This window comes from Symphalangus syndactylus, chromosome 5, assembly GCF_028878055.3.
Source record: "Symphalangus syndactylus isolate Jambi chromosome 5, NHGRI_mSymSyn1-v2.1_pri, whole genome shotgun sequence".
Classification (NCBI taxonomy): domain Eukaryota; kingdom Metazoa; phylum Chordata; class Mammalia; order Primates; family Hylobatidae; genus Symphalangus; species Symphalangus syndactylus.
In genome coordinates, this window is record NC_072427.2 from 75,743,752 (window position 1) to 75,770,331 (window position 26,580).

Here is a 26,580-nt window from a genome sequence, read left to right on the forward strand (position 1 = left end):
CTCCTGAGACTCTAGAACTGTGATCCAATAAATCTCTTTTATTTCTAAGTTATCTAGTCCATGATATTCTGATATAGCAGCAGAAACTGGACTAAGACAATGGCATTCTGAAAAAGGTAAAACTATGCAGATAGTAAAAAAGATCTGGGGTTAGGAAAAAGGGAGGGGTGAAGAGAGAGCACAGGGGAGTTTGGGGGGAGAAGTGAAAGCATTCTGTATAACACTGTAATGGTGTACACATGGCATTATGCATGGGTAACACCTGTAAAACTGTACAACACAAAGAGTGAATGCTAACGTAAACTATGAACTTTAGTTAATGATAATGTATTAATATTCATTTGTCAATTGTAATAAAGGTACTACACCAATACAAGATGGTAATAATAGATGAAAAGGAGAGTAAAGAAGGAAGACATGTGTGGGAACCTCTGTACTTTCTGTTTAATTTTTTTGTAAGCCTAAAACTGCTTTAAAAATAAGGTCTATTAATTTAAAAACAATGAGATTAGTGACTCCATTATTTATGCTCTAAGAAATGGAAATAAATAGTATGGTAATGTGAGGGATTGCCTAAGGATTCCAACTGGAGGTATTTATGAAGACTTCATGGAGGTGGTGAAATTTAAGATATGTGTTGAAGAATGAGCTAAATTTAATGAGAACAATTAAAACAAACAAGAAATATTTTATTAGGCAGCACTTCGTAAACATAACTCTGTGGAATGACAGTAACTCAGACCAGGATGTGTTATGTTATATTAAGAAACAAAGGTGGCATAGCAGCAAATGACAGTGTTTAAGTATTATTTTTCTTATATAATTTATCTTAATATAATAATATTTTTTCTTACTTGTTTCAAAAGTGTGGAAAAAGTATACATGCAAAGTAACTACTAATGAAAGTTTGTGAAGATGTTAAAATCAACAAATTCATCACCCTTAAGAATATTTTTCCCTTTGCTAATGTTGACATCTTTACTTAATTCTTGTATTTCTCTTTCCTTTTATTGCCAAAAATTTTAAATGAATGAGCTATATTCAGTTCTTCAGTAGCAATACTTTATTACTGCACATGTATTTTAATGGCATCTTATTTGTCGAATTCAAAGATCTTCATCTATTCTCATTTTTCTTCACACTTTTTGAGTTCTCATTCATATTCACCACAAATTTTTCTTGAAAGTTTCTTTATCCCCAGATTTCAAAATACAGGATTCTTCTCCTCAATTCCGCCTCTATTTTGGTAATAACTCCTGAATTGATACAACACCTTCCTTGCACTCTCTGATTGCTGTGCTGTGAGTATGCAGGTATGAATAAGACAGGTTTCTGGGACCTTCAGAAATGCAAGTCTAGTGAAATGCAAGAGCATCTAGCCTATCTGCTGTAAGAGGCATAAGCAAAGCACTAAGGGGGTACTGATGCTGGCCTAATAAATATGTGGGGGGAGGTGGCATGGGAACAGGGAACAGCAAATGGAAAAGTGTGGTAATAACAACCTGTGATATGTCAGAAACTGGGTGAGAAGTTTATCAAGGCTAGAGCCTAAAGATAGATAAAAAGTTGAAGATCAGGAGAGCTGAAAAGAAGACTGAGGACTGAGTTGTAAAGGATTGTATTCATTATGCAAATATATTTGCCCTTTAATGAACACAGTCAGTGCTCAATAAATATTGGGTAAAAGAATCAATAAATCATTTGACTAACTAGCATGTGTTGAATAGGAAGTGAAAAATAAGAAATGATCTCTGATTATGAGAAACGTATTATGTAGTTGGAAGGAAAACAGTTTATAGGATGAGAAAGCATAAAATACTACAAAATTATACAAGGCATATAAGATGGGAGAAAAGAGTATTAATCAATGTGTGTATACTGACTGTTAGTCCTTGAATGCTAAGTAGGCTTTGGGTAGGGTCAGAAAAGACAGGATGATATTTTAGGTAAGTGGAAAAGCTCAAAGACACAGCTGAAAATTGGCCAAGAATGGAATAAGAACAATACTGGCTACATGAATAACTACTGTGTCTTGGAAAATGTAACAGTCATTGATGTTTGCAGTAGCCAGCCACCAAGCTGGCCACAAATAGTCCCCTTCTCATGATATTTATTAGCAAGATGAAAAAAAAAACAGATAACGTAGAATCAAAATTGAAGGTATCAAAGACACAGGCAGAATGAGCATCATAATTATAGGGTACCATCAATAGAATAAGCAGAAGTGGGGCAAAATTTAGCGTTGTTCAGCGTAAAACTCAACTCCCCTTAATTCATGGCTATGTCTCAATTAGAACTTTAAAAAGTTCTAGTTGAGGATTAAAAAATATCCAAAGACCAGAACACTGGCAGATATGGTCTTCCCTGAGTATCCTGCTGACCTCCCTGAATAAACCTTTTATCATTTTGTCTTCTTTGTCACTATGGTATATTTTAGTTTAGATGGTTTTCTTCCTTCCACCCTTCCTTTCACTGACCATCTGCTCTGTATATTATTATGCTCCATAAATGCCCTGTCTCCTCTTTTATGTTTATTCAAGTCCCAGCCATTTTTTACGGCCAAACTGAAGTCATACTTCTACTAACCCTTAACCAACAACTGCTTAGAACTCTTACTGCAAATTATATTATAATTATCTTATATATATAAAATATAATAATATAATATAATATAAACATATATAATATATATTATATTATATATAATATATATTATATATAATTTATATATAATATATATTATATATAATTTATATAATTTATATATTATATATAATATATATAACATTATAATATATATAACATATATAACATAATATATATTATATATAACATAATATATAATATATATAATACAATAATATATAATATATAATATGATAATAAATAATATAATATATAATATAATATAATATAATAATTTGCACTTACCTGATAAGCTAAAATTCAAGATACATTGTGTTGGCAAGGCTGTAGAGAGAGAAGCCCTCATGAGTTTATAGTGAGAGAGTAAATTATACAATCCCTACTTTAGAGGCTAGCTGGCAGCAATGATCAAAATTCAAATGTGTATACCCTTTGGCACCATAATTCTATTCCCAGAAATTTGTCCTAGACATATACTACTACACAGACAAAATTACATATGCACATGATTAGTCAGTGTAACATTATTTATAATAGGAAAATAAACACCCTAAATTTCCATTAAGAAATCAAAGAAATTATGGTATATTCATAAAATGGAATATTTTGCAATTGCCAAAAATAAAAAATAACAAGCAAATACTGTATGCATGGATTAATATGGATTAATATGGAAATAATTTTAAGGTACAAAAGAGCATATCATATAAGCTAGAAGAATGGGACAGAAAATTCATTCCAGTACTGTTGGGTAAAAACTAGTGGTGAAAGAGGGCATCCTTGTCATGCTCCAGATCTTAAAGAAAGTCTTTTAGTTTCTCCCCGTTCAGTTTGATACTAAATGTGGGTCTGTTCTGTATGGCTTTTGTTATGTTTGGGTATGTTTCTTCTATACCCACTTTTTGACAGTTTTTTTAATGAACGAATGTTGAATTTTATTAAATAGCTTTTCAGCATCAATTTAAATGATCATATGGTTTTTGTCCTGCATTCTGTTAATATGATGTATCACATTGATTGACTTGCATATGTTGAACCATGCTTGCATCCCTGGAATAAATCCCACTTGGTCATGATGAATTATTTTCTTAATGTGTTGTTGATTTCATATTGCTGGTATTACGTTGAGGATTTGAACATCAATATTGATGAGGAATATCGGCCTTAGTTTTCTTTTTTGATGTGTCTTTTTCTGTTTTTGGTATCAGGGTAATACCGGCCTCATTGAATGAATTTGGACATATTACCTCCTCTTCTATATTTTGGTTTGAGTAGGATTGGTATTAGTTTTTCTTTAAATGTTTGGTAGAATTCAGCAGTGAAGTCATGGGTTCTGGGCTTCTCTTTGCTAGAAGACTTTTTATGACAGCTTTGATCTCACTACTTGCAATTGGTCTGTTCAGGTTTTGGATTTCTTCATGGTTCAATCTTGGTAGCTTGTATATGTCTAGGAATTTATCCATTTCCTAGAGATTTTCAAATTTATTGGCATAAATAATTGCTCACAGTAACCACTAGTGACCTGTGAATTTCAGCAGTATCCATCGTGATGTCTCCTTTTTCATCTCTGATTTCATTTATTTGGGTCTTCTGTCTTTTTTTCTTAGTCCAGCTAAAGGTTTGTTGATTTTATTTATCTTTAAGAAAAAAAAAAAAGCATGTTTTTACTTTGTTGATTTTGTGTGGTTGTCTTCATTTCAATTTTGTTTATTTCTGACCTAATATTTACTATTTCTTTTCTTTTACCAATTTTAGGTTTGGTTTGCTCTTGCTTTCCTGTTTAAGATGCATTGTTAGGTTGTTTATTTGAAGTTTTTCTTCTTTTTTGATGTAGACACTTATAGCTATAAACTTCCCTCTTAGTACTGCTTTCACTGTATCCCATAGGTTTTGTTATGTTGTGTTTCCATTATCATTTGTTTCAGGAAATGTTTAAATTTCCTTCTTAATTTCTTTACTGACCCACTGGTCATTCAGAAACATATCAATTTCCATGTGTTTGTATAATTTCTGAAATTCTTCATTATTGAATTCTAGTTTTATTCCACTGTGGTCAGAGAAGATGCTTGATATTATTTCAATTTTTAAAATGTTTTAGACCTTGTTTTGTTAACCTAATATATGGTCTATTCTTGCATAGAGGAGTAGAATGTGCCTTCTACAGCCACTGGATGAAATGTTCTGTAAGTATTTATTAGGTGCATTTGGTCTACAATGCAGATTCAGTCTGGTGTGTCTTTGTTGCTTTTCTGTATGGAGGATCTGTCCAATGCTGAAAATGGGGTGTCGAAGTTTCCAGCTATTATTGTATTGGGATTTCTTCTTTGTCTCTTCTTATAGTTTTTATCTTGAAATCTCTTTTGTCTAATGTAAGTATAGCTATGCTTGTTCTTTTTGGGTTCCATTTGTTTAAAATATCTTTTTCCATTCCTTTACTTTCAGTTTATATGTATCTTTAGAGATGAAGTGTGTTTCTTGCAGGCAAAAGATCATGGGATTTTGTTTTTATATCCATTCAGCCAATCTGTGTCTTTTGATTAGATAGTTTAGCCCATTGTTGATTATAATTTAATATTATTATTGATAAAGAAGTACATACTGTTGCCATTTTGCTATTTGTTTTCTGGTTGTTTTGTAGTCTTCTTTCTTTCCTTCCTTCCTGTCTTCCTTTTAGTGAAGGTGATTTTCTCTGGTGGTATGTTTTAATTTCTTACTTTTTATTTTTTAAGTATCCGTTGTTTGCTTTTTGATTAGCAGTGATCATGAGACTTGCAAATACTATATAATCACCCATTATTTTAAACTGATAGCAGCTTAACACTGTTTACATAAAAAACAAACAAGCAAAAAGACAATAAACTCTACACTTTAACTTCATCCCATTGCTTTTTAACTTATTGTTGTTTCTCTTTATGTTTTCTCATACTTGTCTATGTCTTGAAAAATTGTTGTAGTTATTATTTTTGATTGATTAACCTGTTTGTCTTTCTACCTAAGGGAAGAGTTTACAATCCACAACTACATTGTTATAATATTCTGTGTTTTTCTAAGTACTTATTATTAACTGTGAGTTTTATACCTTCAGGTAATTTCTCATTGTTCATTAACTCCTTTACTTTCTTATTGAGGTACTCTCTTTAGCATTTTTTTTTTTTTTTTTTTTTTTTTGTAGGACAGGTCTGGTGTTGATGAAATCCCTCAGCTTTTGTTTGTCTGGGAAAGTCTCTATTTCTTCTTCATGTTTGAGGGATATTTTCTGCTGGATATACTGTTCTAGGGTAAAAGTGTTTTTCCTTCAGCACTTTAAATATGTCATTCCAAACTCTCCTGGCCTGTAAGGTTTCCACTGAAAAGTCTGCTGCCAAATGTATTAGAGCTCCATTGCATGTTATTTGTTTCTTTTATCTTGCTTCTTTTAGGATCCTTCCTCTATCCTTTATTTTTAGAAGTTTGATTATTAAACGCCTTGAAGTAGTCTTCTTTAGGTTAAATTTGCTTAGTGTTCTACAACCTTCTTGTACTTATATATTGATATTTTTCTCTGGGTTTGGAAAGTTTTCTGTTATCCCTTTGAATATTCTCATTCTCTCTCTCTCTTTCTGCCTCTTATTTAAAGCCAGTAACTCTTAGATTTGTCCCTTTGAAGTGATTTTCTAAATCTTCTAGGCATATTTCATTTTTAAATTTCTTTTTCTTTTTTTTCCTCTGACTGTGTGTTTTCAAATTGTCAAGTTCACTAATCCTTCTTCTTGATCAATTCTGCTGGTTAGAGACTCTGATATATTCTTTAGTATATCAATCGCATTTTTCAACTCCAGAATTTCTGCTTCTTTTCAATTATTTCAATTGCTTTGTTAAATTTATCTGATAAAATTCAGAATTTCTTCTCTGTGTTATCTTGAATGTCTTTGAGTTTCCTTAAACAACACTTTTGAAGTATCTGTCTGTTAGGTCACATATCTGTCTCCCTGGGATTGATCTCTGCTGCCATATTTAGTTAGTTTGGTGAGGTCACGCTTTTCTTGATGGTCATGATTCCTATGGGTTTTCTTCTGGGCATTGAAGAGTTAGATATTTATTGTAGTCTTTATAGTCTGGGCTTGTTTGTAACCCTCCTCTTGGGAAGGCTTTCCAAGTATTTGAGGGAGTTGGGTGTTGTGATCTAAGCTGTTTCTGCATTAGGGGGCACCCCAACCCCAGTAATGCTTTGGTTCTTATACACTCAAGGTATCACCTTGGGGTTCTTGGAAAAAATCCAGAAGAATTTTCTGGGTTACCAGGCAGAGACTCTTGTCCTTTTCCCTTACTTTCTCCCAAATGAATGAAGTCTCTCTCTCTGTGCCTCCCGGACTTGGGCAGGGGGACACAAGCACTTCTATGGCCTCCACCATTAGGACAGCATTGGATCAGGCCTGAAGCAGTGAGTCTCACCCAAGGCCCACTGTAACCACTACCTGGCTATTGCATAGGCTTACTCAAGGCCCTAGGGCTCTACAAACATCGTGTGGAGAAACCAGCCTGCCTTATGTCCTTCCCTTTAGGGTAGTGAGATCCCCCTGTCATTGGGTGGGTTCAGAGATACCATCTGGGAGCCAGGAATTAGAGCAAAACTCCTTAGAAACCTACCTGGTACTTTTTCTACTGCAGCTAAGCTGGAACTCATACCATGAGACAAAGTCCTTCTTACTCTTCCCTTCCCTTTTCACAGACAGGAGTCTCTCCCTGTGGGCACCACCACTGTAGACTCATGGAGACTACTGCGAGACTACCAGAGATGTTCATTTAAGTCCCAGGGCTCCTCTGTCAGCTCGTGGTGAATGCTACCAGGCCTGGTACTCTCCCTTCAGGGCAGTAGGCTCCTTTCTAGCCCAGGGCAAGTCCAGAAATATCATCTAAGAAGCAAGGCCTGTAATTGAGGACCCCGAGATCCTGCTTAATTCTCTACCTCCCTGTAGCCAAGGTGGTACCTAAGGTGTAAGACAAAGTCTCCTTTACTTTTCCCTCTGCTTTTCTCAAGCCAAAGGAGTCTCACCGTAGCCACTATATCTGGCAGTGTGCTGGGTCTCACCTGAAGGCAGTATGTCTCAGAGTCTTATCCAAGATCCACAGGGTACTACCTTGGTATCAGCACTGATTATTTAGGGCCTAACGGCTTGTTAGTAGGTGATGAATTCTGCCAGGACTGGGTCTTTCCCTTCAAGGCAGAGGATTCCCTTCTGGCCTAGGGTGTATCTAGAAATGTTGTCCAAGAGTTGGGTCCTAGAATGAGAACCTCACGACTCTGCCCAGTGCCTTATCCTCGTGTGGCTGAGCTGGTAATCGAGATGGAAGACAAAGTCCTCTTTACTCTTCCTTTTCTTCTCCTCAAGCAGAAGGAAGGGGTTACCGTTGCTGTGAGCTGTGCTGCCTGCGTTTGTGGCAAGGGTAGCACAAACAGTCCCTTAGCCACCTAGTTTATGTCTCACTAGGTAGAATGCTGCCCAAGTCCACCATTTCCAAGCCCAGCACAGCACCAGGACTTGCCTAGAATTTGCAGTCCTTGTGGCCTAGGCTGCCTTACAAGTTTATTTAGTGCCCCAGAGCACTTTATCCCACAGTGGCTAGGCTTGTCAAAACTCAAGTTCTGATGCTGGGATGTGGGATTTCTCTCTGCCTAGGGCTGATCTAAATGATCCGTTCATGAGTGGGTGTTGGCTGAGTTCATGCTAGTTTTGCTCTCCACCGTGACAGGGCAGCACTAAGTTCAATGAAAAGTATCACAACTGCTGCACTTTCCCTGGTCCAAGCACATAGATTCTCTCTCCATACCATATGCCTGCTGCTGGGGAAAGAGAAAGGGGAGGTGTTGGTGATTCAAGACTGTCCCTCCTACCCTCTTCAGTGCCTCTTTCAGCAATATGAATTTAAAACTATGTGCTGTGATTGCTCACCTGATTTTTAGTTCTTATGAAGGTGCTTTCTTTTGCATAGATAGTTGACAAATTTGATTTTCCTGTGGCAGGTGGCAATCAGTGGAGGTTTCTATTTGGTCATCTTTCCCTTTCTCTCATATGTATCTATTTTTAAAACTTGTTATTTTATCTAGAATTCTCTATGAGTAACCACAACTGTATCTATTTACTTTAAAGCAAGTGAATGGATAGTTTAGATCAAACAACTAATTTCTAACCCTCCCACTACTGGGAAGGCTTCCATTCTCTGAAGAATTATATGTCATTATATCAACTAGCTGTGTGCTTTTTTTTTAGGATTCTATCAATTTATGTATTAAAACAAACTATTGTTCAATTCCCTTCTAGCATTCCCATACAACAGCATTCTGAGACATTAAACAAATTCTTTAAGTCTTTGTTCAATTGTCAACCTCTCAGGAATCCTTTTTAATACATACCTTTTTTTTTAATTCCCAATTCAAGGACCACCAATGCCCTTTTTCTGTTATACAGGTGTGTGTGTGTTTGTGTGTGTTTGTGTTCATTCTTGTGTATTATATTAAAAATTTTGATTTTTACTACAATATTTTTACGTAAAGATATAGATATACACATTTACTAGCTATAAGCTTCACAGGGGCAGTATGTCTTGTTTTCTTCTTTATTGTCCACTGCTTTATCTCCAGTATGTAAAACAGTGTCTGGTACATAGAGGTACTCAGCAAATATTTGTTGAGAAAAAAATGTAATTATTTTAGGGAATCCAAGAAGGTTTAGGTCTTCAAATTGTAAACTCAACTGCGTTACATCTTCAGATATAATTAAAAGATTGGGTGAAAATCTATAACATTGAATGCTTGAATTTTATAATTTCTTTGGCAATTACTCACATTTTACCGGAAATGTTAATGAGAATGTCAGTTCCAACACTGGACCAGCCTGGGATAAATACAAGAAAAGAGAGGCCTTGGCAGGACAACAAGGGTAAAGACCAAAACCAAAGGGAATATAAATGAGCATATATAATATAGGGTTATCATAATAACAAAACTTCAACTATACAATAAGTACTTCGGTTATTATTTCATTTTTCCAAATATCTTCTAGACAAAGTACGCTCATAATGTGTATGCTGACTGAATATGCTACAGGGTCATGCATGCAATAGCTCATTTTTAGTTTTACCTAAGGATATTTGAGAATGGGAAATTCCCAATATGTTTAAAGACAGCATTACAGGATATCGTCCCACAGAATCTTGAATCACTCATTTTATTAAGAGAGTTTCAAATATTTCTGTTATCTGTTGCAACTGAAGTTAACAAAAGCTAGATTTCCTTTTGAGAATTTGCTAAATTACCTTTGGCCAGATGGCTTCTATATCCTGAATTTCTTTCCTATGCTGATCTTTGATGATCCTCAGCTGCACTGGTTGTCTTGGCTATTTAACCTCCTCTCATTATGCTCTCATCCTGCTAAAAGGGATTCTCCACGGATCAGCTTCAAAATAAATCTCCTTTATTTAATTACATCCAGAAATAGAATGGAAATATTACATGTGAAAATGACAATTAAGCAAAAACTTTATAAAACTAAAACATAAAAATGCACACCTCATATAGGATAATCTGTTTTGTATTTTTAAAAATACAAAAGTCTTTGATTTTCCCATCAAAGACTTACCATTGCAGATAATAATTAATAGCTGCATCTGTACAGTGCCTGGCAAAGTGCCTCACTATGTATTTATTATTTTAATGCTATGCCTCATTAAAGAAAATTTTTGATAGGTGGCCCAGTTTGTATATATATATATATTTGATAAGTATATAATATTTATCAACATATGCAATTAATACAATTAATGGATGCTTCTTGACTAATAGAATAAATAGTTGTTTTTATACAGCTGAGGTAGTTTTTTTTTCCTATTACAATCCAGTTGTCTGTTCTTCTTCAGCTATCAGGAGCCACTCTTCACTTTATCTCAAATAGCATCAATCCTCAGTAACTGAATGTCTGGTCTTGGAACACTGTTTTCCTAGGTATTCCTAGAACCACTGAGGAATGCTTTCCAGTTCCAGAATTATTCTAGTTATTCCTCTACCATGCCTTGCTCCTTGTGCCAGATCACATCTCCATCCTACTCTGCATCTTGTCTTGCTTTCTGGGAACTTTTTCCTGAGGCAGTTGCTGCCGTCCACTTTGGCACTGCTTTCCAAGCATGGGCCCAGAATATTCCCTAACTCCAGAAAGCACAGGGATGACCAGCTCACATGGTTTAGCAAGATTTTACTAAAGGTTTGCATACAGAAACCCAAATTTTTATTGGTGAGAAGCATATGCACACACATTCAAAAAAATAAAACACTTGAAATCTTGAAATGGGATTGAGTATATGAGAGATTTTAGACTGGGCTACCCCACAGGTACCCTCAGACAATTCTCAACTGTGCTTCCACAGAGCTATCCTATTTCAAGGACCACCATACCTCCCTCTCTATATCTCCCCACCAAAGAATTCAGAACACCCCTCTCAGATATCCACCAAAAAATGTGTGTGTGAGAGGGATTTCTGGAAACTCTTCCAAGAGTAAAATTAACCCTTTGCATTTTTGTTCCTGAAAGAACATTTTATTGTCTTAAACTTTCTCATCCCAGAATAAGATGTTTACCGTACCTTTGTATAACCGGCAGGCCAATTAACAACACATTTTTTCCTTAAGAAAGGATATATCATCCTTTTATATGAAAAACTGCTTTCAGTTTTGAAATAACATTAGCCTGCATCCTCTTCCTACCCTCACCTACACACTTGCACCCACCACCACACATTAAAGACACTGGCGTAAACCAATATGGGAGTCTAGTTTACTATACGCCCAGACCAGCATGTGGAACATGCCCTTATATTCTGCCGAGATATATTTTAGCTATAGTTTTCCAAATATTAGCAGAACATATTTATTTCTTTAAAAAAGTGAAAAATTTTGTGAATATATTTTAAGCCTGTTATTTTAAAAACATGACATAGTAGCAATTTGTTTTAAAGTATATGAAGACTTTGGGAGAAATATCAGAGACAAATATACGGATGTCTAGAAGCTGAAACCCTCACTGTATCAGTATTTCTGAACTTTGGCTGTACATTTAACTATGTGAAGAAGTTTTGGGAAATACTGATACTTGAGACCTATCCTCAGCAACTCTGATTTTTGCGGTATGGTGTGTCCCAAGCATGAATATTTTTGTAAAAAGCTCTCCAGGTGATTCTACATGCAGCAAAGATTGAGAACGTCTGCACTACATAAATCCAATGTGTGCGTTGCCATTTCCCTTCTCCCCAGTGCACCAAAACGCTTTCTGCACCAAAACTGCCACCCATATTACACCATGCTGCCGCTGCTGGGGAACAGGAGAGGAGTGGCATCAGCACTGCAAGACTGTGTTTTTTGACCTCATTAGTGCCTCTTTCAGTAATATGAAGATAAAATTAGGTACTGGGAGTACTCCTTTGATTTTTGGTTTTTATGAACATGCTTTTTTTGTGTGTAGATATTTGTCAAATTGTTACCCTTGCAGTGGAGATGATTGGTAGGACCTTCCATTCTGTCATCTTGCTCCACCCCTAATAGCCTCTATTTATATTGTTATGAACAAACTAGTGGTGTTTATCAGACTGGAGACTGTGTTCAGTGTAGATTTCAATATTGAATTTTTACTTCATAAATAGGAAACATCTTACAATCCCATGTCTTACAAAGTCATTCAATTTGTAAAGTCTGGAGTTTTACAACCCTTTGGTAACATCAGGGAATTGAATATAGATAACAGAGGAAATTGCTAATTAATTGTTGATAGGTACTTATCTATGTATAAGTGTAAATCAATTAAGAAAATATTTCATGCTCACTAGAAAGAAGTAAAGTACCTTGGAATTTGGACCAGTGATATGTGTGTGTGTGTGTGTGTGCAAGTGTGTGTGTATTGTTGAATTTTGACCTGTATCTAACGTTATGGACTAAGGTTAGAAAGTCTCGTGTGTCTGTCTATAATTGGTAAAATCCTTGACCTTTCATTATATATGAAGTATTTTCTTACTCTAGAGGGTATTAATATATTAAATACAAGGCCTCTAAAAATAAATGAGGTTTGTGCTTACATAGTAAGTAACAAGCTGGGCGCAGTGGCTCAAGCCTGTAATCCCAGCACATTAGGAGGCCGAGGTGGGCAGATCATCTAAGGTCAGGATTTTGAGACCAGCCTGACCAACGTGGAGAAACCCTATCTCTACTAAAAATACAAAATTAGCCAGGTGGGGTGGTGCATGCCTGTAATCCCAGCTACTCTAGAGGCTGAGGCAGGAGAATCGCTTGAACCTGGGAGGTGGAGATTGTGGGGAGCCAAGATCATGCCACTGCATTCCAGCCTGGGCAACAAGAGTGAAACTCTGTCTCAAAAAAAAAAAAAAAAAAAAAAAGAAAGTAATAAACACAGACATGATTCTAATATTCTCAGAAAACAAAGACAAAACTTCTAATGTTTTTAAATGTGCTTGCATTTTAAGAAGAAAAATCCCATCTCACTAAAACTGCTGGCTCAGATCATACTGCTTGCTTTGTTGTGAGTAAGAAACAGTCCTTTATTTCTGACCCAGAAGTCTTGTGTCTTCTACCAGCAACCCCGGAACTTTGGCAGGCTAATTTGTTAGCTTGTAAATATGGTAACATTTTATCCTTCATAGAGCAACATCAAAAGGCCTAAAAACTCTTAGGGAGCCAATCAAAGACCTTTGGTACCAATATTGAAAAGAGAGGAAAAACAAAAGGTACCAGTGAATCAGCATTTCAGATTTACATGTGTGTAAAGGTAGCCCAAAAGTGTCTACAAAGCCTGGACAGAATTTGAGACATACTACATGCTAAAGTTGAAAAATAGACAATTAAAACTTTTCATATCTTCTTAAGACTTAACTGCTATACCTGTGATTATGTCATGTATACCTTGAGAGAGCCACTGAACTAATTCTGAAGGCAAGGGTTTATAGTTCCAAGGGTCAGAAGGCCAAAACCTTGCATTGTAAAGTCAAAAGATTGGGCCTTTTGTCAAGACAGTAATACTTTCAAGAAGACACTCTAGGCTGGGTGCAGTGGCTCACGCCTGTAATCCCAGCACTTTGGGAGGCCGAGGCAGGTAGATCACAAGGTCAGGAGATCGAGACCATCCTGGCGAACATGGTGAAACCCCGTCTCTACTACAAATACAAAAAATTAGCCAGGTGTCGTGGCGGGCACCTGTAGTCCCAGCTACTGGGGAGGCTGAGGCAGGAGAATGGCGTGAACCCGGGAGGCGGAGCTTGCAGTGAGATGAGATGGCACCACTGCACTCCAGCCTGGGGGACAGAGCGAGACTCCATCTCAAAAAAAAAAAAAAGGAAGGAAGACACACTCTAAAGAGACGAGTGAGGAGGAAGGAGCATCTCTCTATTAAAAAATAAAACCATATCTTACTCAACCATTATGGGAAACTGATGAAATTTTCATGACACAGTTATGTATACACCTTAATGGAAAATATTCCTCTTCTCCATTCTGATGGTGATGGATACTCAATAAATTAAACCCAGGCTTTCAGTTATATCATCAATAGGTAGCTTATGCATTTCTTTCATACTTATCGGAAGGCTCTGCTGTATGCCAGAGATTTGTTCTTCAAGTAAGTAAAACAGTCGCAGAGTCTCCCAGAAAGACATGTATCATATGTTTTTAAATTATTTCAACCTGAGGAATAGACTTAGAAGTACGGGCTTTGGAACTTAAGGTGGTACCACTTAGATGACTATAAAGACAATACCTGACAATTGAGTCAGTAGTTTGGTTTTTTTTCAAACTCTAGAAGCCGCCAAATTTATGAAAGCACACTACCGACCCAAGATCAAGAGGGACAATATTTAACTGCATAGTATTAAATAAACTGATGAATAAAATCTATTGTGTGTCCCGGTATGTGTTGTTTTGTCTGCAATATTATCGATATGTATGACTGTTATATGAATCATTGTTATCATTAGCATATCTTTAAGCCTCAACTTATTAGATTAGACTTTTGCAGACTGAAATGAAACACATTTTAAAGAGCATTTACTACACATAAAATGGTTTTACTGCATCCTTTTAATTTTAATGACACGGTTGTTATTTTCAAGCTTCAATAGAAACCTTTTTTAATTGGAATTTCATTGCACAAATCAATTGTACAGCCAAGATCATGTACAAGACAATCTTCCCATATTTGAGAATAAATCCAATTTAATCAGAACTATAAGCCCTTCATTAAGGAACAAGTGCTGTAACTCAGATGTGGAATCAAAGTCTAAAAAGCTCTCCCAGGAAGCTGGTCTGCTACCTCATTTAGATTACAAGATCACAGCTTCATAGGTGACATAAAATATCAACTCCTTGCTGATCGGACTCTTAGCAGATTCTGGGACCTTAAAACAGTAGAATTCATACACATGAATAAGTAGTACATATGTAACCTGATAAAAACAAATGTCTTTTTTCCCCTAGCCTCAGAATAGAAGAACAAATAAGAGTTATTTAAAACAAAAGAAAACAATTGTGGAGCAGACTATTCAAAAGCTATGTAATATCTTTAGTTCTATGTCTGTAACTTGACAAAATACTCGGACAAACTTATTTTTTTAATCAAGAAAAATCTTCAGTTTATTTAGGATCACAAAGGGAGACTGTCATTCTGAAGCATTGTCCAACAAGCCCACTCAAGAATTACCTGATTATGATCACTTGTACTGAATTGCTACTTACTATTGATTAGGCTATTTTACATCGCACAAAGGGTAGATGTTAGCATGTCTAATATTGATAGCAATGCTAATAATTTTTCTCCTGCAGACATGCAGTTGGTGTCTGAAACCCACCATTACTCCTCCTCTTCCTTCTCTTTCTTCTGTCATATAAGACATTATTTAGTCTTGTGTATGATGTTACAACCATTCTTTTATTCAGTCACTGTAAATACTTTTGTTTCTTCTATCCTTTTTTGGAAACAGCTTCACCCTCCTGGTTCACTAAAGTGTTAAATAGATTTTGGGCATGTGCTTATTTTTATATGAAAGTCATCTTTTAACCTTTGACAACCATACTTTGACATCACGGAAGGATTCAAACAACAGTGAGACTCAGAGATTCTGTAGACATATAATTCTTTGTTTATGTAGTCCACTAAAAAATGAGATATTTTTCTCCCGAAAATTTTTCCAACATTGCTCTTCTTTTGATGCTCTAAAGAACACTAAAATAATTTGTATTACTACCCATTTTACAAAATTAATTTCATGTAGAATCCAGATATTACTATTATAATCCCTGTTATAAACAACTAATGCTAATTTATGCACTGGTCATAGAAAAATGCAAATCAAAACCACAATGAGATACCATCTCACACCAGTTAGAACGGTGATCATTAAAAAGTCAGGAAACAACAGATGCTGGAGTGGATGTGGAGAAATAGGAACGCTTTTACACTGTTGGTGGGAGTGTAAATTAGTTCAATCATTGTGGAAGACAGTGTGGTGACTCCTCAAGGATCTAGAACTAGAAATACCATTTGCCCAGCAATCCCATTACTGGGTATATACCCAAAGGATTATAAATCATTCTACTATAAAGACACATGCACACATATGTTTACTGCGGCACTGTTCACAATAACAAAGACTTGGAACCAACCCAAATGCCCATCAATGATAGACTGTATCCCATCCCACAATTCCCTTCCACATTGCCCTAGCAGAGTTTCTCCATAAAGGGATCACCCCTGAAGCACACCTATGCCTGGAAATCCAGGCATTTCCATACATCCTCTGAAAACTAGGCAGAGGTTCCCAAACCTCAATTCTTGACTTCCGTGCACCTGCAGACTCAACACCATGTGGGAGCTGCCAAGTGTTGGGGTTTGCACCCTCTGAAGCAATGGCCTGAGCTGTACACTGGCCCATTTTAGCCACAGCTGGGATGCAGGGCATCAAGTCCCGAGACAGCACAAAGCAGCAAGACCCTCAGCCCGGCCAACAGAACCATTTTTTCCTCCTAGACCTCCTGGCTTGTGATAGGAGCGGCTGCCATGAAGACCTCTGACATGCCCTGGAGACATTTTCCCCATTGTCTTGGTAATTAACATTTGGCTCCTCATAATTTATGCAAATTTCTCAGCTGGCTTGAATTTCTACTTAGAAAATGGGTTATCTTTTCTATGGCACTCTCAGCTGCAAATTTTCCAAACTTTTATGCTCTGCTTCCTTTTTAAACATAAATTCCAATTCCAAACCATATCTTTGTGAATACATAAAACTGAATACATTTAACAGCACCCAACTCATATTTTGAATGATAGCAAGAGTGACCTTTACTCTAGTTCCCACCAAGTTTCTCATCTCCATCTGAGACCACCTCAGCCTGGACATTATTGTCCCTATCACTATCCGCATTTTGGTCAAAGCCATTCAACAAGTTTCTAGGAAGTTCCAAACCTTCCTATATCTTCCTGTCTTCTGAGTTCTCCAAGTCTCTAGGAAATTCCAAACTTTCCGATGTTTTCATATCTTCTGAGCCCTCCAAACTGTTCCAACCTCTGCCTGTTACCTAATTCCAAAGTTGCTTCCATAATTTCCAGTGTCTTTATAGCAGCGACCCACTTTCAGTACCAATTTACTGCATTAGTCAATTTTCACACTGCTATAAGGACATACCCCAGACTGGGTAATTTATAAAGGAAAGAGGTTTAATTGGCTCATAGTTCTTCAGGGCTGGGGAGGCCTCAGGAATTTTACAATCATGGCAGAAGGGGAAGCAAGCATGTCTTTCTTCACATGGCATCAGCGAGGAGACATGCAGAGCAAAGTTATGGAGGAACCCCTTATAAAACCATGAGATCTCGTGAAAACTCACTATCATGAGAACAGCATGGAGGTAACCAATCCCATGGTTCAATTACCTCCCACTGGGTCCCTCCTACAATATGTGGGGATTATGGGAACTACAGTTCAAGATGAGATTTGGGTGGCAACACAGCCAAATCATATCAGCGTGTGTGTGTTGCTTTAAAAAGGGATGCTGATGAGTCAAACTTATTAGAAATATTTTGATTAATTTTTCTACCCATTTTCTTTAAAAGGAAAATATATTTTCAAACAGCTTTTCATGACATTTAAGTATAGTTTTAAAACATGTCCATATATTTATTCTGTTCAATTAACTATGGTTTTCTGTTTCTTGTCTTATAATTTCTAAATAATCATGTGACAAGAAATCTGTCCTAACCACTTTGATAAGCCAGATATTGTTTTTAAATGAAAGAATAAAACTAGGAGTGAAAAAAAGAACTGTTAGTGAAGGCATCATTAACTTGGATTTTGCTGTGTAATCTTATTAGATGTCACTTTTGTTTCCTTTATTTTCTCTTGAGATATAAAAAAGAGACTTAAAGTTTTGAGATTCCTTATCTTGTAGGCATTTGATTAGAATTTTTTATGCTTTCTAAAGAGAAAGGGATGAATTGAGTCTTCAATTGTCTTAAATTATAATATTTTCTTAGAGCACCAGATCATATCAGGTATACTTGATTTTTAAAAGACACACAGCAAAATACAGCTGACAACCTAAGAAATAGAGGTTATTTCTTATCTAAAATGCTTAGAATGAGAAGTGTTTCAAATTTTGGCTTTGGGAATACTTGCATATACATAATGAGATATCATGGGGATAGAACTAAAGTCTACACACAATTTTTTTTTATATTTCACATGTGCTTTATACACATAACCTGAAGGTAATTTTATAAAATATTTTTAATATTTTTATGCATGAAACAAAGTGTGTGTACACTGAACCATCAGAAAGTGATGAGGTCCCTTTCTCAGTCACTCATGAAGATAACCTGTGGTTCCTTGGGAATCACCACCATTCTTGACTAAATTTATAAGCTACTGATAAGCAATCATTCTCTTACACTTATTCACACATAAGTAACAGTGAAAAATAGGACATACCATTAATACAGTGAAAAAATAATGTGTTCAGAGTAACTAAGAAGCAGAGTAGTGTCACCAGAACACCTGTTTCAGCTATTACACAACAGCAACCATAAACAATGGCACCCTTTCAGTCTCTACCTACAATGCTGTGTTTTGATTAAAACGTTACTTTTAATTGCATTTTATTTATTTATTTTTTGTAGGTAAGAAGAAATGTCAGAAGAAGTTGAGGGACCAGAAACCGGGTCCTTTACAGTTGAGGAGACATCCTGCTGGATAGAGTTTTAAATGTTTCCTCCAGTTATCTGCGTTATTATGCAGGATTTTTGTCTCAGGAGTCTCCCCTTGATTTTATAAACTGACACAACTTCCTGTTTTGTTATGAATGCACACTGCTCCAGTCCTTCAATAAACCCATCGCACATTTTCACCATGTTGTCTATAGGCACTTTTTCTGCAGTATTAACAATGTCATCTTCGTTGCCGCTAGTGTCATAATCACCTTGATTCAAGACCATTTCAGCTACCTCACAGTCAATGAATGAACAACTGGAGCTTTATTCTTGATGTTAAAAACTTTATTATACCCTTCTTCCAGCTTACTAACATTTTGAAGGTAAGTTTTTTGCATATGTAAGTATGTCTGACGTCATTTTTTTCTCATTTGATATACGGAATCCTTCAAATTCACTACCTTGTTCATCATCATCACTAAACATAGTTGTAGGCCAAAGGTTGTGCTGGGGATGCACAACTGTATCTTTAGAACCTGTGTTCCAAGTGTTCACAACAGCATATATGGTATCCTTTGTGGTAAACTCCTTTTGAAAACTTTCCACACCTAGGCCTCTGTTCACTGCTGTTAGCATGCTGTCAAGAAAGTGTTGCTATATTTACTTTTCACTGATCTAAGGGTACCCTTGTCATACGGCTGAATTAATAAAGTACCATTTGGGGGAAGCATGTGACATTAACATTATTCTTGATAGAATGTTCACTGGAAGATTAACAGTTGTCAAGAAAGAACAAAATTTTGCAGTCACCATCCAATCTAGCTTCCTTGCAGTATGTATGAGCCACTGGTAAAACATGTTTGAGAAACCAATCAGAAAAGATATCCCTGGTGATCCACACCTTTTTGTTAGCATAATAATGGACTCCTGGAAAACTCAGTGCACAAGCTTTTGTCTGTCATGGCAAGTTACAGTTATGCAATGCCTGCTGCATTGGCATATCCCAACACAGTTACTCTGTTATTGGCATCCTTCATTACTGTAGGCTGTCTCATCAGCTGTAGTCAGTGTCTTCCTGGGGCAGTAACACCAAAACAGTGATATTTCATCAGCATTATAGACTTGACCTGGAGTCAAAATTTCATCAGCAATGACCCTGGCAAATTTGTCAATAAATTTCTCCTCTATTTCAAGATCAGTAGATGCTTTGTCACCACAATTCTTTAAAAATTTAATGCTATGTCTTTTTAAAAAAACTTCTACAGCCAGCCTGTTGAACATTCACAGTTCCCTTTATCAGTTCATCATGACAGATCTTTGCTTGTTTCATGATCAGCCTATCATTAAGTGTCATGCATTCACTGTGACGCTGATGGATCTACACTTTCAATACATGACTGAGATCCGTATTTTTAGCCATATGTAGTGTTTTCCTTTAATGGCTGTTTGTCACTTTCAGGGTAGAACTTCAACAGTTTATCTTCAGGTCATATATGTTGGTCATTCCACCACCACACTCTTCTGTGAGCTGTTTCATACTCACACTACTGTTGGGTTTCCCCAGCAGCTTGACTTTCTGTGCTACAGATAAACATAAACGCTTCCTCTTTTTCTTATCACGGTTACCCATGGGGTATCTGTGGGCCTTTTTGACATTTTCAACAATATCTTTACACCACAGAACAAAGAATATGCAAACAAAATGAACAAAAATCCACAGAGAGAAATGCTCATAGGGCCGGGCGCGGTGGCTCACGTTTGTAATCCCAGCACTTTGGGAGGCCGAGGAGGGTGGATCACGAGGTCAGGAGATCGAGACCACGATGAAACCCCGTCTCTACTAAAAATACAAAAAATTAGCCGGGCGTGGTGGCGGGCGCCTGTAGTCCCAGCCACTCGGAGAGGCTGAGGCAGGAGAATGGCGTGAACCCAGGAGGCGGAGCTTGCAGTGAGCCAAGGTCGCGCCACTGCGCTCCAGCCTGGGTGACAGAGCGAGACCCTGTCTCAAAAAAAAAAAAAAAAAGAAATGCTCATAGGTCTTTGCCCCATGTGGGTCATCATGGTGATATAATTTCAGTATTTTCCCCTCCAACTCTCAAGTTGAAATGTGATTCCCAATATTGGAGGTGGGGGTCTGGTAGGAGGCAATTGAATCATGGGGACAAATCCCTTATGAACGGTTTAGCACTATCCGCTTGGTGATGAGAGTTCTTGCTCAGTTAGTTCACATAAGACCTGGTTGTTTAAAAGTCGGGAACCTCCCACTTCTCTCTCTCTTGCTCCCTCTCTCACCATGTGATGTGTCGGTTCCCACTTCATCTGTTACCATGAGTAAAAGCTTCCTAAGGCCTCACCAGAAGCTGAGCAGATGCTGGCGCCACTCTTGTACAGCCTGCAGACTATGAGCCAATTAAACCTCTTCTTTATAAATTACCCAGCCTCAGGTATTTTATAGTGATTCAGGAACAGAGTAACACAGTGGGAAACTTACCATTGGCCAATATGGCCTGCACACATGCCATTTTATTTCCCTTTCAGAGCATGCTTAGAGGGGGGAATCTGGGCCTGTGCAAAAAAAAGATATATCATCATTGAAGGGGCTGGGAGAGTCTTTTTTGTCTTGGGGACACTGAATAAACTACATTGTGTGCCTGTGCTTAGACTGTGACCTGTCACAGAAGGTCAGGCATGGAACTTTACACTTGTGGCATCAGGTCAGCATTCAGATAATTTCAGATTTGGGGACATTTAACATTAGATTTTGGATTAGAGATGCTTAACCTGTGTAAAAAAGAAACCACTATATCTCTCTCCCTCATTGCTTAGTTAGAAAGTAAATAAGCAGATGGATTATTATTATTATTATTATTATTATTTTTTTTTTGAGGCAGAGTCTCACTCTACTACGTAGGCTGGAGGGCAGTAGTGTGATCTCGGCTCACTGAAGCCTTTACCTCCCAGGCTCAAGCAATCCTTCCACCTCAGCCTCCCAAGTAGCTGGGACTATAGGCATGTACCACGGTGCCCAGATAAGCAAATGAATTCTATATTAATTCTTGCAGATTGCAAAATCAACTACTTTTTCTTCCAAATTTGTGATGTTTAGCATATTTTCTGCATGCATTTAATATAGCTTAAAATTATAAATCTACAAAAAAGTTAAAAATGTTTTATAGTATGTTTTTTGAGATAAATATAAAATTTTACTACTTCACTATTTTAAATAAAAACTTATTTTTTGTTTATTATTTTGATTGGAGAGTTGGTTGATAACGGATGCCCATGTAGAAGTTTGCTGCAGGGGTGGATCCCTCATGGAGAAACTCTGCTAGGACAGTGTGGAAGGGAAAAATGGGGTTGGAGCCCCCAATACAGAGTCCCTACTGGGGCACTGCCTAGTGGAGTTGTGAGAAGAGGGCCACCCTCCTTCAGACCCCGGAATGGTAGATCCACCTACAGCTGGCACCATAGGCCTGGAAAAGCTGGAGACACTCAATGCCAGCCCATGAAAGCACCTGGGAGAAAGCCACAGGGGCAGAGCTCCTTGAGACCATCGGAACCCACCTCTTGCATCATCATGACCTGGATGTGAGACCTGGAGCCAAAGGAGACCATTTTGGAGCTCTAAAATTTGACCACTCTGCTGGATTTCAGACTTGCTTGGGCCCTGTAACCCCTTTGTTTTGGCCAATCTCTACCATTTGGAATGACTATTTACCCAATACCTGTACCCCCACTGTATCTAGGAAATAGCTGGCTTGCTTTTGATTTTATAGGCTCATAGGCAGAAGGGACTTGCCTTGTCTCAGATGAGACTTTGGACTGTGAAGTTTTGGGTTCATGCTGAAATGAGTTAAGACTTTGGGGAACTGTTGGGAAGGCATGATTGGTTTTGAAATGTGAGGACATGAGATTTGGAGGGGCCAGGGGTGAAATGATATGGTTTGGCTGTGTCCTCACCCAAATCTCATCTTGAATTGTACTACCATAATTTTCATGTGTTGTGGGAGGGACCCAGTGGGAGATCATTTGAATCATGGGGGCGGTTCCCCTATACCCTTCTCATGGTAGTGAATAAGTCTCACAAGATCTAATGGTTTTATCAGGGGTTTCTGATTTTGTATCTTCCTCATTTTCTCTTGCCACCACCATGTAAGAAGTGCCTTTCACCTCCTGCCACTATTCTAGGCCTCCCCATCTGTGTGGAACTGTAAGTCCAATTAACCCTCTTTTTCTTCTGAGTCTCAGGTACGTCTTTATCAGCAGCATGAAAATGGACCAATACATTGGTATTCCAGTGTTCACTAATTAAAAGAGAAATTCTATTTTACTTGGATGCTATTGAGTAGGTTATAAGAGAATTTGCTGTAGGAAAGTACTAATTACACTAAACTGCAGAGAATTACCATGCATAAACCTATTAGCAGGAAAATTTCTGGCCTGTAATCCAAAACTGGATACAAAACCAAGGGTTCACTCTGGGAAATGTTGATGTTTCACATATTCCTAGTGTTATTGATTCAATACTGATATCTATTACTAGCATATAGTTAATATGCAATTTTAGACAAGATGTCAAAAGTTGTTGAACATAATCATTTGAAAGACAAAATAAGCATTCCTTTTTAAAAAAGGTATTTAAACATCTGAACATAAAAGTACAATAATAAAAACACCCTTCCTTCTTTTCTCCCTCCATCCTATTTTTTATCTCACTTTTCCCTTCCTACTTTTCCATCCTGAATTTTATCAAAGTTCAGACTTCAATGAAATATTAGATATTCAGTGAAAGAAAAGTATCAGTCAGAGTTCAGAGAAGCAGAGCCAGTAGGAGATTATATATACATGTGAGCAATTATATGTCTCTTTGTTGATATAATTATAGGATCCCAAAGCCTGCTGGGCAGGCAGGCAGGAAGGGAAGATCATGAGCAGGCCGGAAGCCCAGAGGCAGGAGCTAAGGCTTGTTGTCCACTAGTGGGAGGCTCTACTGAGAGAAGGCCTCAGCATACTTAAAGACCTTTCAACGGATTAAATCAGGCCTACACAAGATAATCTCCCTTTTTAATAAAATCATCCAGTTAGAATATTTAATCTCATTCATAAAATTCCTTCACAAAGACATAGATCAGTGTTTGACTGAATAACTGGAACAAGGTATATGTATGCTAAAAATGGCTGCTGCTCCCTTTAGTTCTCCAAGTCTCTTGAGTCCCTGGGAACCCACCCTAAACATACTTGAGAGGGATTTCTTGGCACTGTGGTTCAGACTGTTCAAGGTGACACATCAACAGCCATCATATAAAATGCATTGATTTTTCTCAGAAGTTAGTAGATCTGATTCCTAAGTGGAAGAATATTTGCCATAAATACACAGACAAGGTGATAATGGAGACCTTGTGAGAAACCAGGCAATTATAAAATTGATCTATCTCACCAGTACTATGAACAAAAATCACAACGAAAAGTCCTCTTCTGACTCTTAATGAAGCAGAAATCTAGGGAACACCAAGACTTAAGACTTTTTTTAAATCCTTACTCACATTTTTTGATCAAGGATGAACATCTTTCCCTGAAGTCCACTAGAAAATTTCCTTTTTCTTCAATAGACTTTAAGAGCAGTTCAGTTTCACAGTAAAATTGTGCACAACATAGAGTTCGCATATACACCCCACATCCCACCAACCCTGCCACACACAAGCCTTCTCCACTATCAGTATCCCACAATGTAGTGGTACCTGTTTTTACAATTGATGAACTTACACTGACATATCATTATTATTCAAAGTCCATAGTTTTCATTAGGGCTCATTCTTGATGTATAGTCCATGGGCTTTGACAAATGTATAATAACATGCATTTCCCTTTATAGTATCACACAGAATAGTTCTAATGACTTAAAAATTGTCTATGCTTTGCCTACTTATTTATTCCTCCCCAACAACCTCCGGCAACCACTGATCTTTTCACTGACTCTATAGGTTTGCTTTTTCCAGAACGTCATATAGTTAGAATTATAAAGTATGTAGCCTTTTTCGCACTGGCTTCCTTCACTTAGTAACATGCATTTAAGATTGTTTTCATGTCTTTTCATGTTTTGATAGCTCACTTATTTTCAGTGCTAAACAGTTTTCCAATTTCTGGGTGTGCCACCGTTTATTTACCCATTAATTTACTAACGGGCATTTTGGTTATTTTCAAGTTTTGGCAATAATGAATAAAGCTACTATAAATATTCATGCACAAGCTTTCGTATGGACATAAATTTTCAACTTATTTGATTAAATAACAATGGGTACAATTGCTGAATAGTATGGTAAGTTTCGTAAGAAATAGCTGAACCATTTTGCAGCAATGAATGAATATTCTTGTTCTACACCCCCATCAGCACTTGGTATAGTCAGTGTCTTGGATTTGGGCCATTTGAAAAGGTGTGTAGGGTACCTCATTGTTGTTTTGACATTCCCCAACAGCATATGATGTTAAGGATCTTTTCTTATGCTTATTTTCCATCTGAATATTTTATTTGATGAGGTATACCTTCAGGGCTTTTGCCCATTTAAAAAATTGTTTTTTTTTTTTTTATTGTTGGATTTTAAGAGTTCATTGTATATTTTATTTTGGGAAGTTTTTGCTTTTGGTTTTTTGTTTTATTGTTTTTGAGACAGAGTCTCACTCTGTCGCCCAGGCTGGAGTGCAGTGGCGCAATCTCGGCTCACTGCAAGTTCTGCCTCCCAGGTTCATGCCATTCTCCTGCCTCAGCCTCCCAAGTAGCTGGGACTACAGGTGCCTGCCACCATGCCCGGCTAATTTTTTGTATTTCTAGTAGAGACGGAGTTTCACCATGTTAGCCAGGACGGTCTCGATCTCCTGACTTCACGATCCGCCCGCCTCGGCCTCCCAAAGTGCTGGGATTAGGGGCGTGAGCCACCGCACCCGGCCTGTTTTTGTTTTTTTACTAAATCTGAAATGAGCAGATTTAAAAAAATTAAAATTAATTTTTTTTTTATTTTTAGAGACAAGGTGACTCTGTCACCCAGGCTAGAGCATGGTGGCACAATCACAGCTCACTGCAGCCTTGACATCCTGGGCTCAACTGATCCTCCCTCCTCAGCCTCCCAAGCAGCTATGGCTACAGGCAAATGCTGTCATGTCTAGCTAATATATATTTTTTATATTTTGTAGAGACGAGGTCTCCCTAGGTTTCCCAGCTGGTCTTGAACTCCTGATCTCAAGCAATCCTCCCAACTTGGCCTCCCAAAGTGTTGAGATTACAGGTTTGAGTCATCACCTCTGGCCTGTTTCTATATTTTAGATAACAGTCTTTATCAGATATGCCTCTCCTAGCCTATAGTTTGACTTATTTTTTGACTGACTTTTTAAAATTGAGTCTAAATTTTCAATTAAGATAAACTTCAGGCTTAGTCAGAGATTTAAGATGAAATCTTATTTATAAATTAATATTAATATAGTCATGTCTACATGAGTTGATTCTCGAGTGAATCAGATAGTGCCTAAACAATAAGTAAATTTTTTATATCTTCATTCACCTAACTAGCAAAATAATAATATTACAGTTTTCAAAATACACTACAAGACATACAGTGGAGGTTATTGAGCAAAGACAAGCAAACATTGGTAATATTATGGAATGATTAAACTTCAGGAAGAGAAAGCATATATATTTTGTTGTAAAGGCATTGGATCAACT

At 37.1% G+C, this 26,580-nt stretch overlaps 1 protein-coding gene across 26 annotated transcripts in view; it reads left to right on the forward strand.

The window, feature by feature from the left end:
• Window positions 1-26,580, forward strand: part of LOC129483183 (septin-7-like) — a 123,163-nt gene that overhangs the window by 21,604 nt on the left and 74,979 nt on the right. For 16 of the 26 annotated variants that reach the window (XR_008657968.2, XR_010121122.1, XR_010121110.1 and 13 more), the window contains one exon: window positions 18,840-19,066. The exons of 1 other annotated variant lie outside the window; for it this stretch is intronic. Coding sequence is in view for 8 of the 25 variants with exons in the window: in XM_063640376.1 (XP_063496446.1) it covers window positions 16,698-16,773; window positions 18,840-18,916 (153 nt within the window). In the remaining 17 variants the exon portion in view is untranslated. 9 more of the 26 variants (XM_063640376.1, XM_063640377.1, XM_055280202.2 and 6 more) reach the window with 3 other exon arrangements.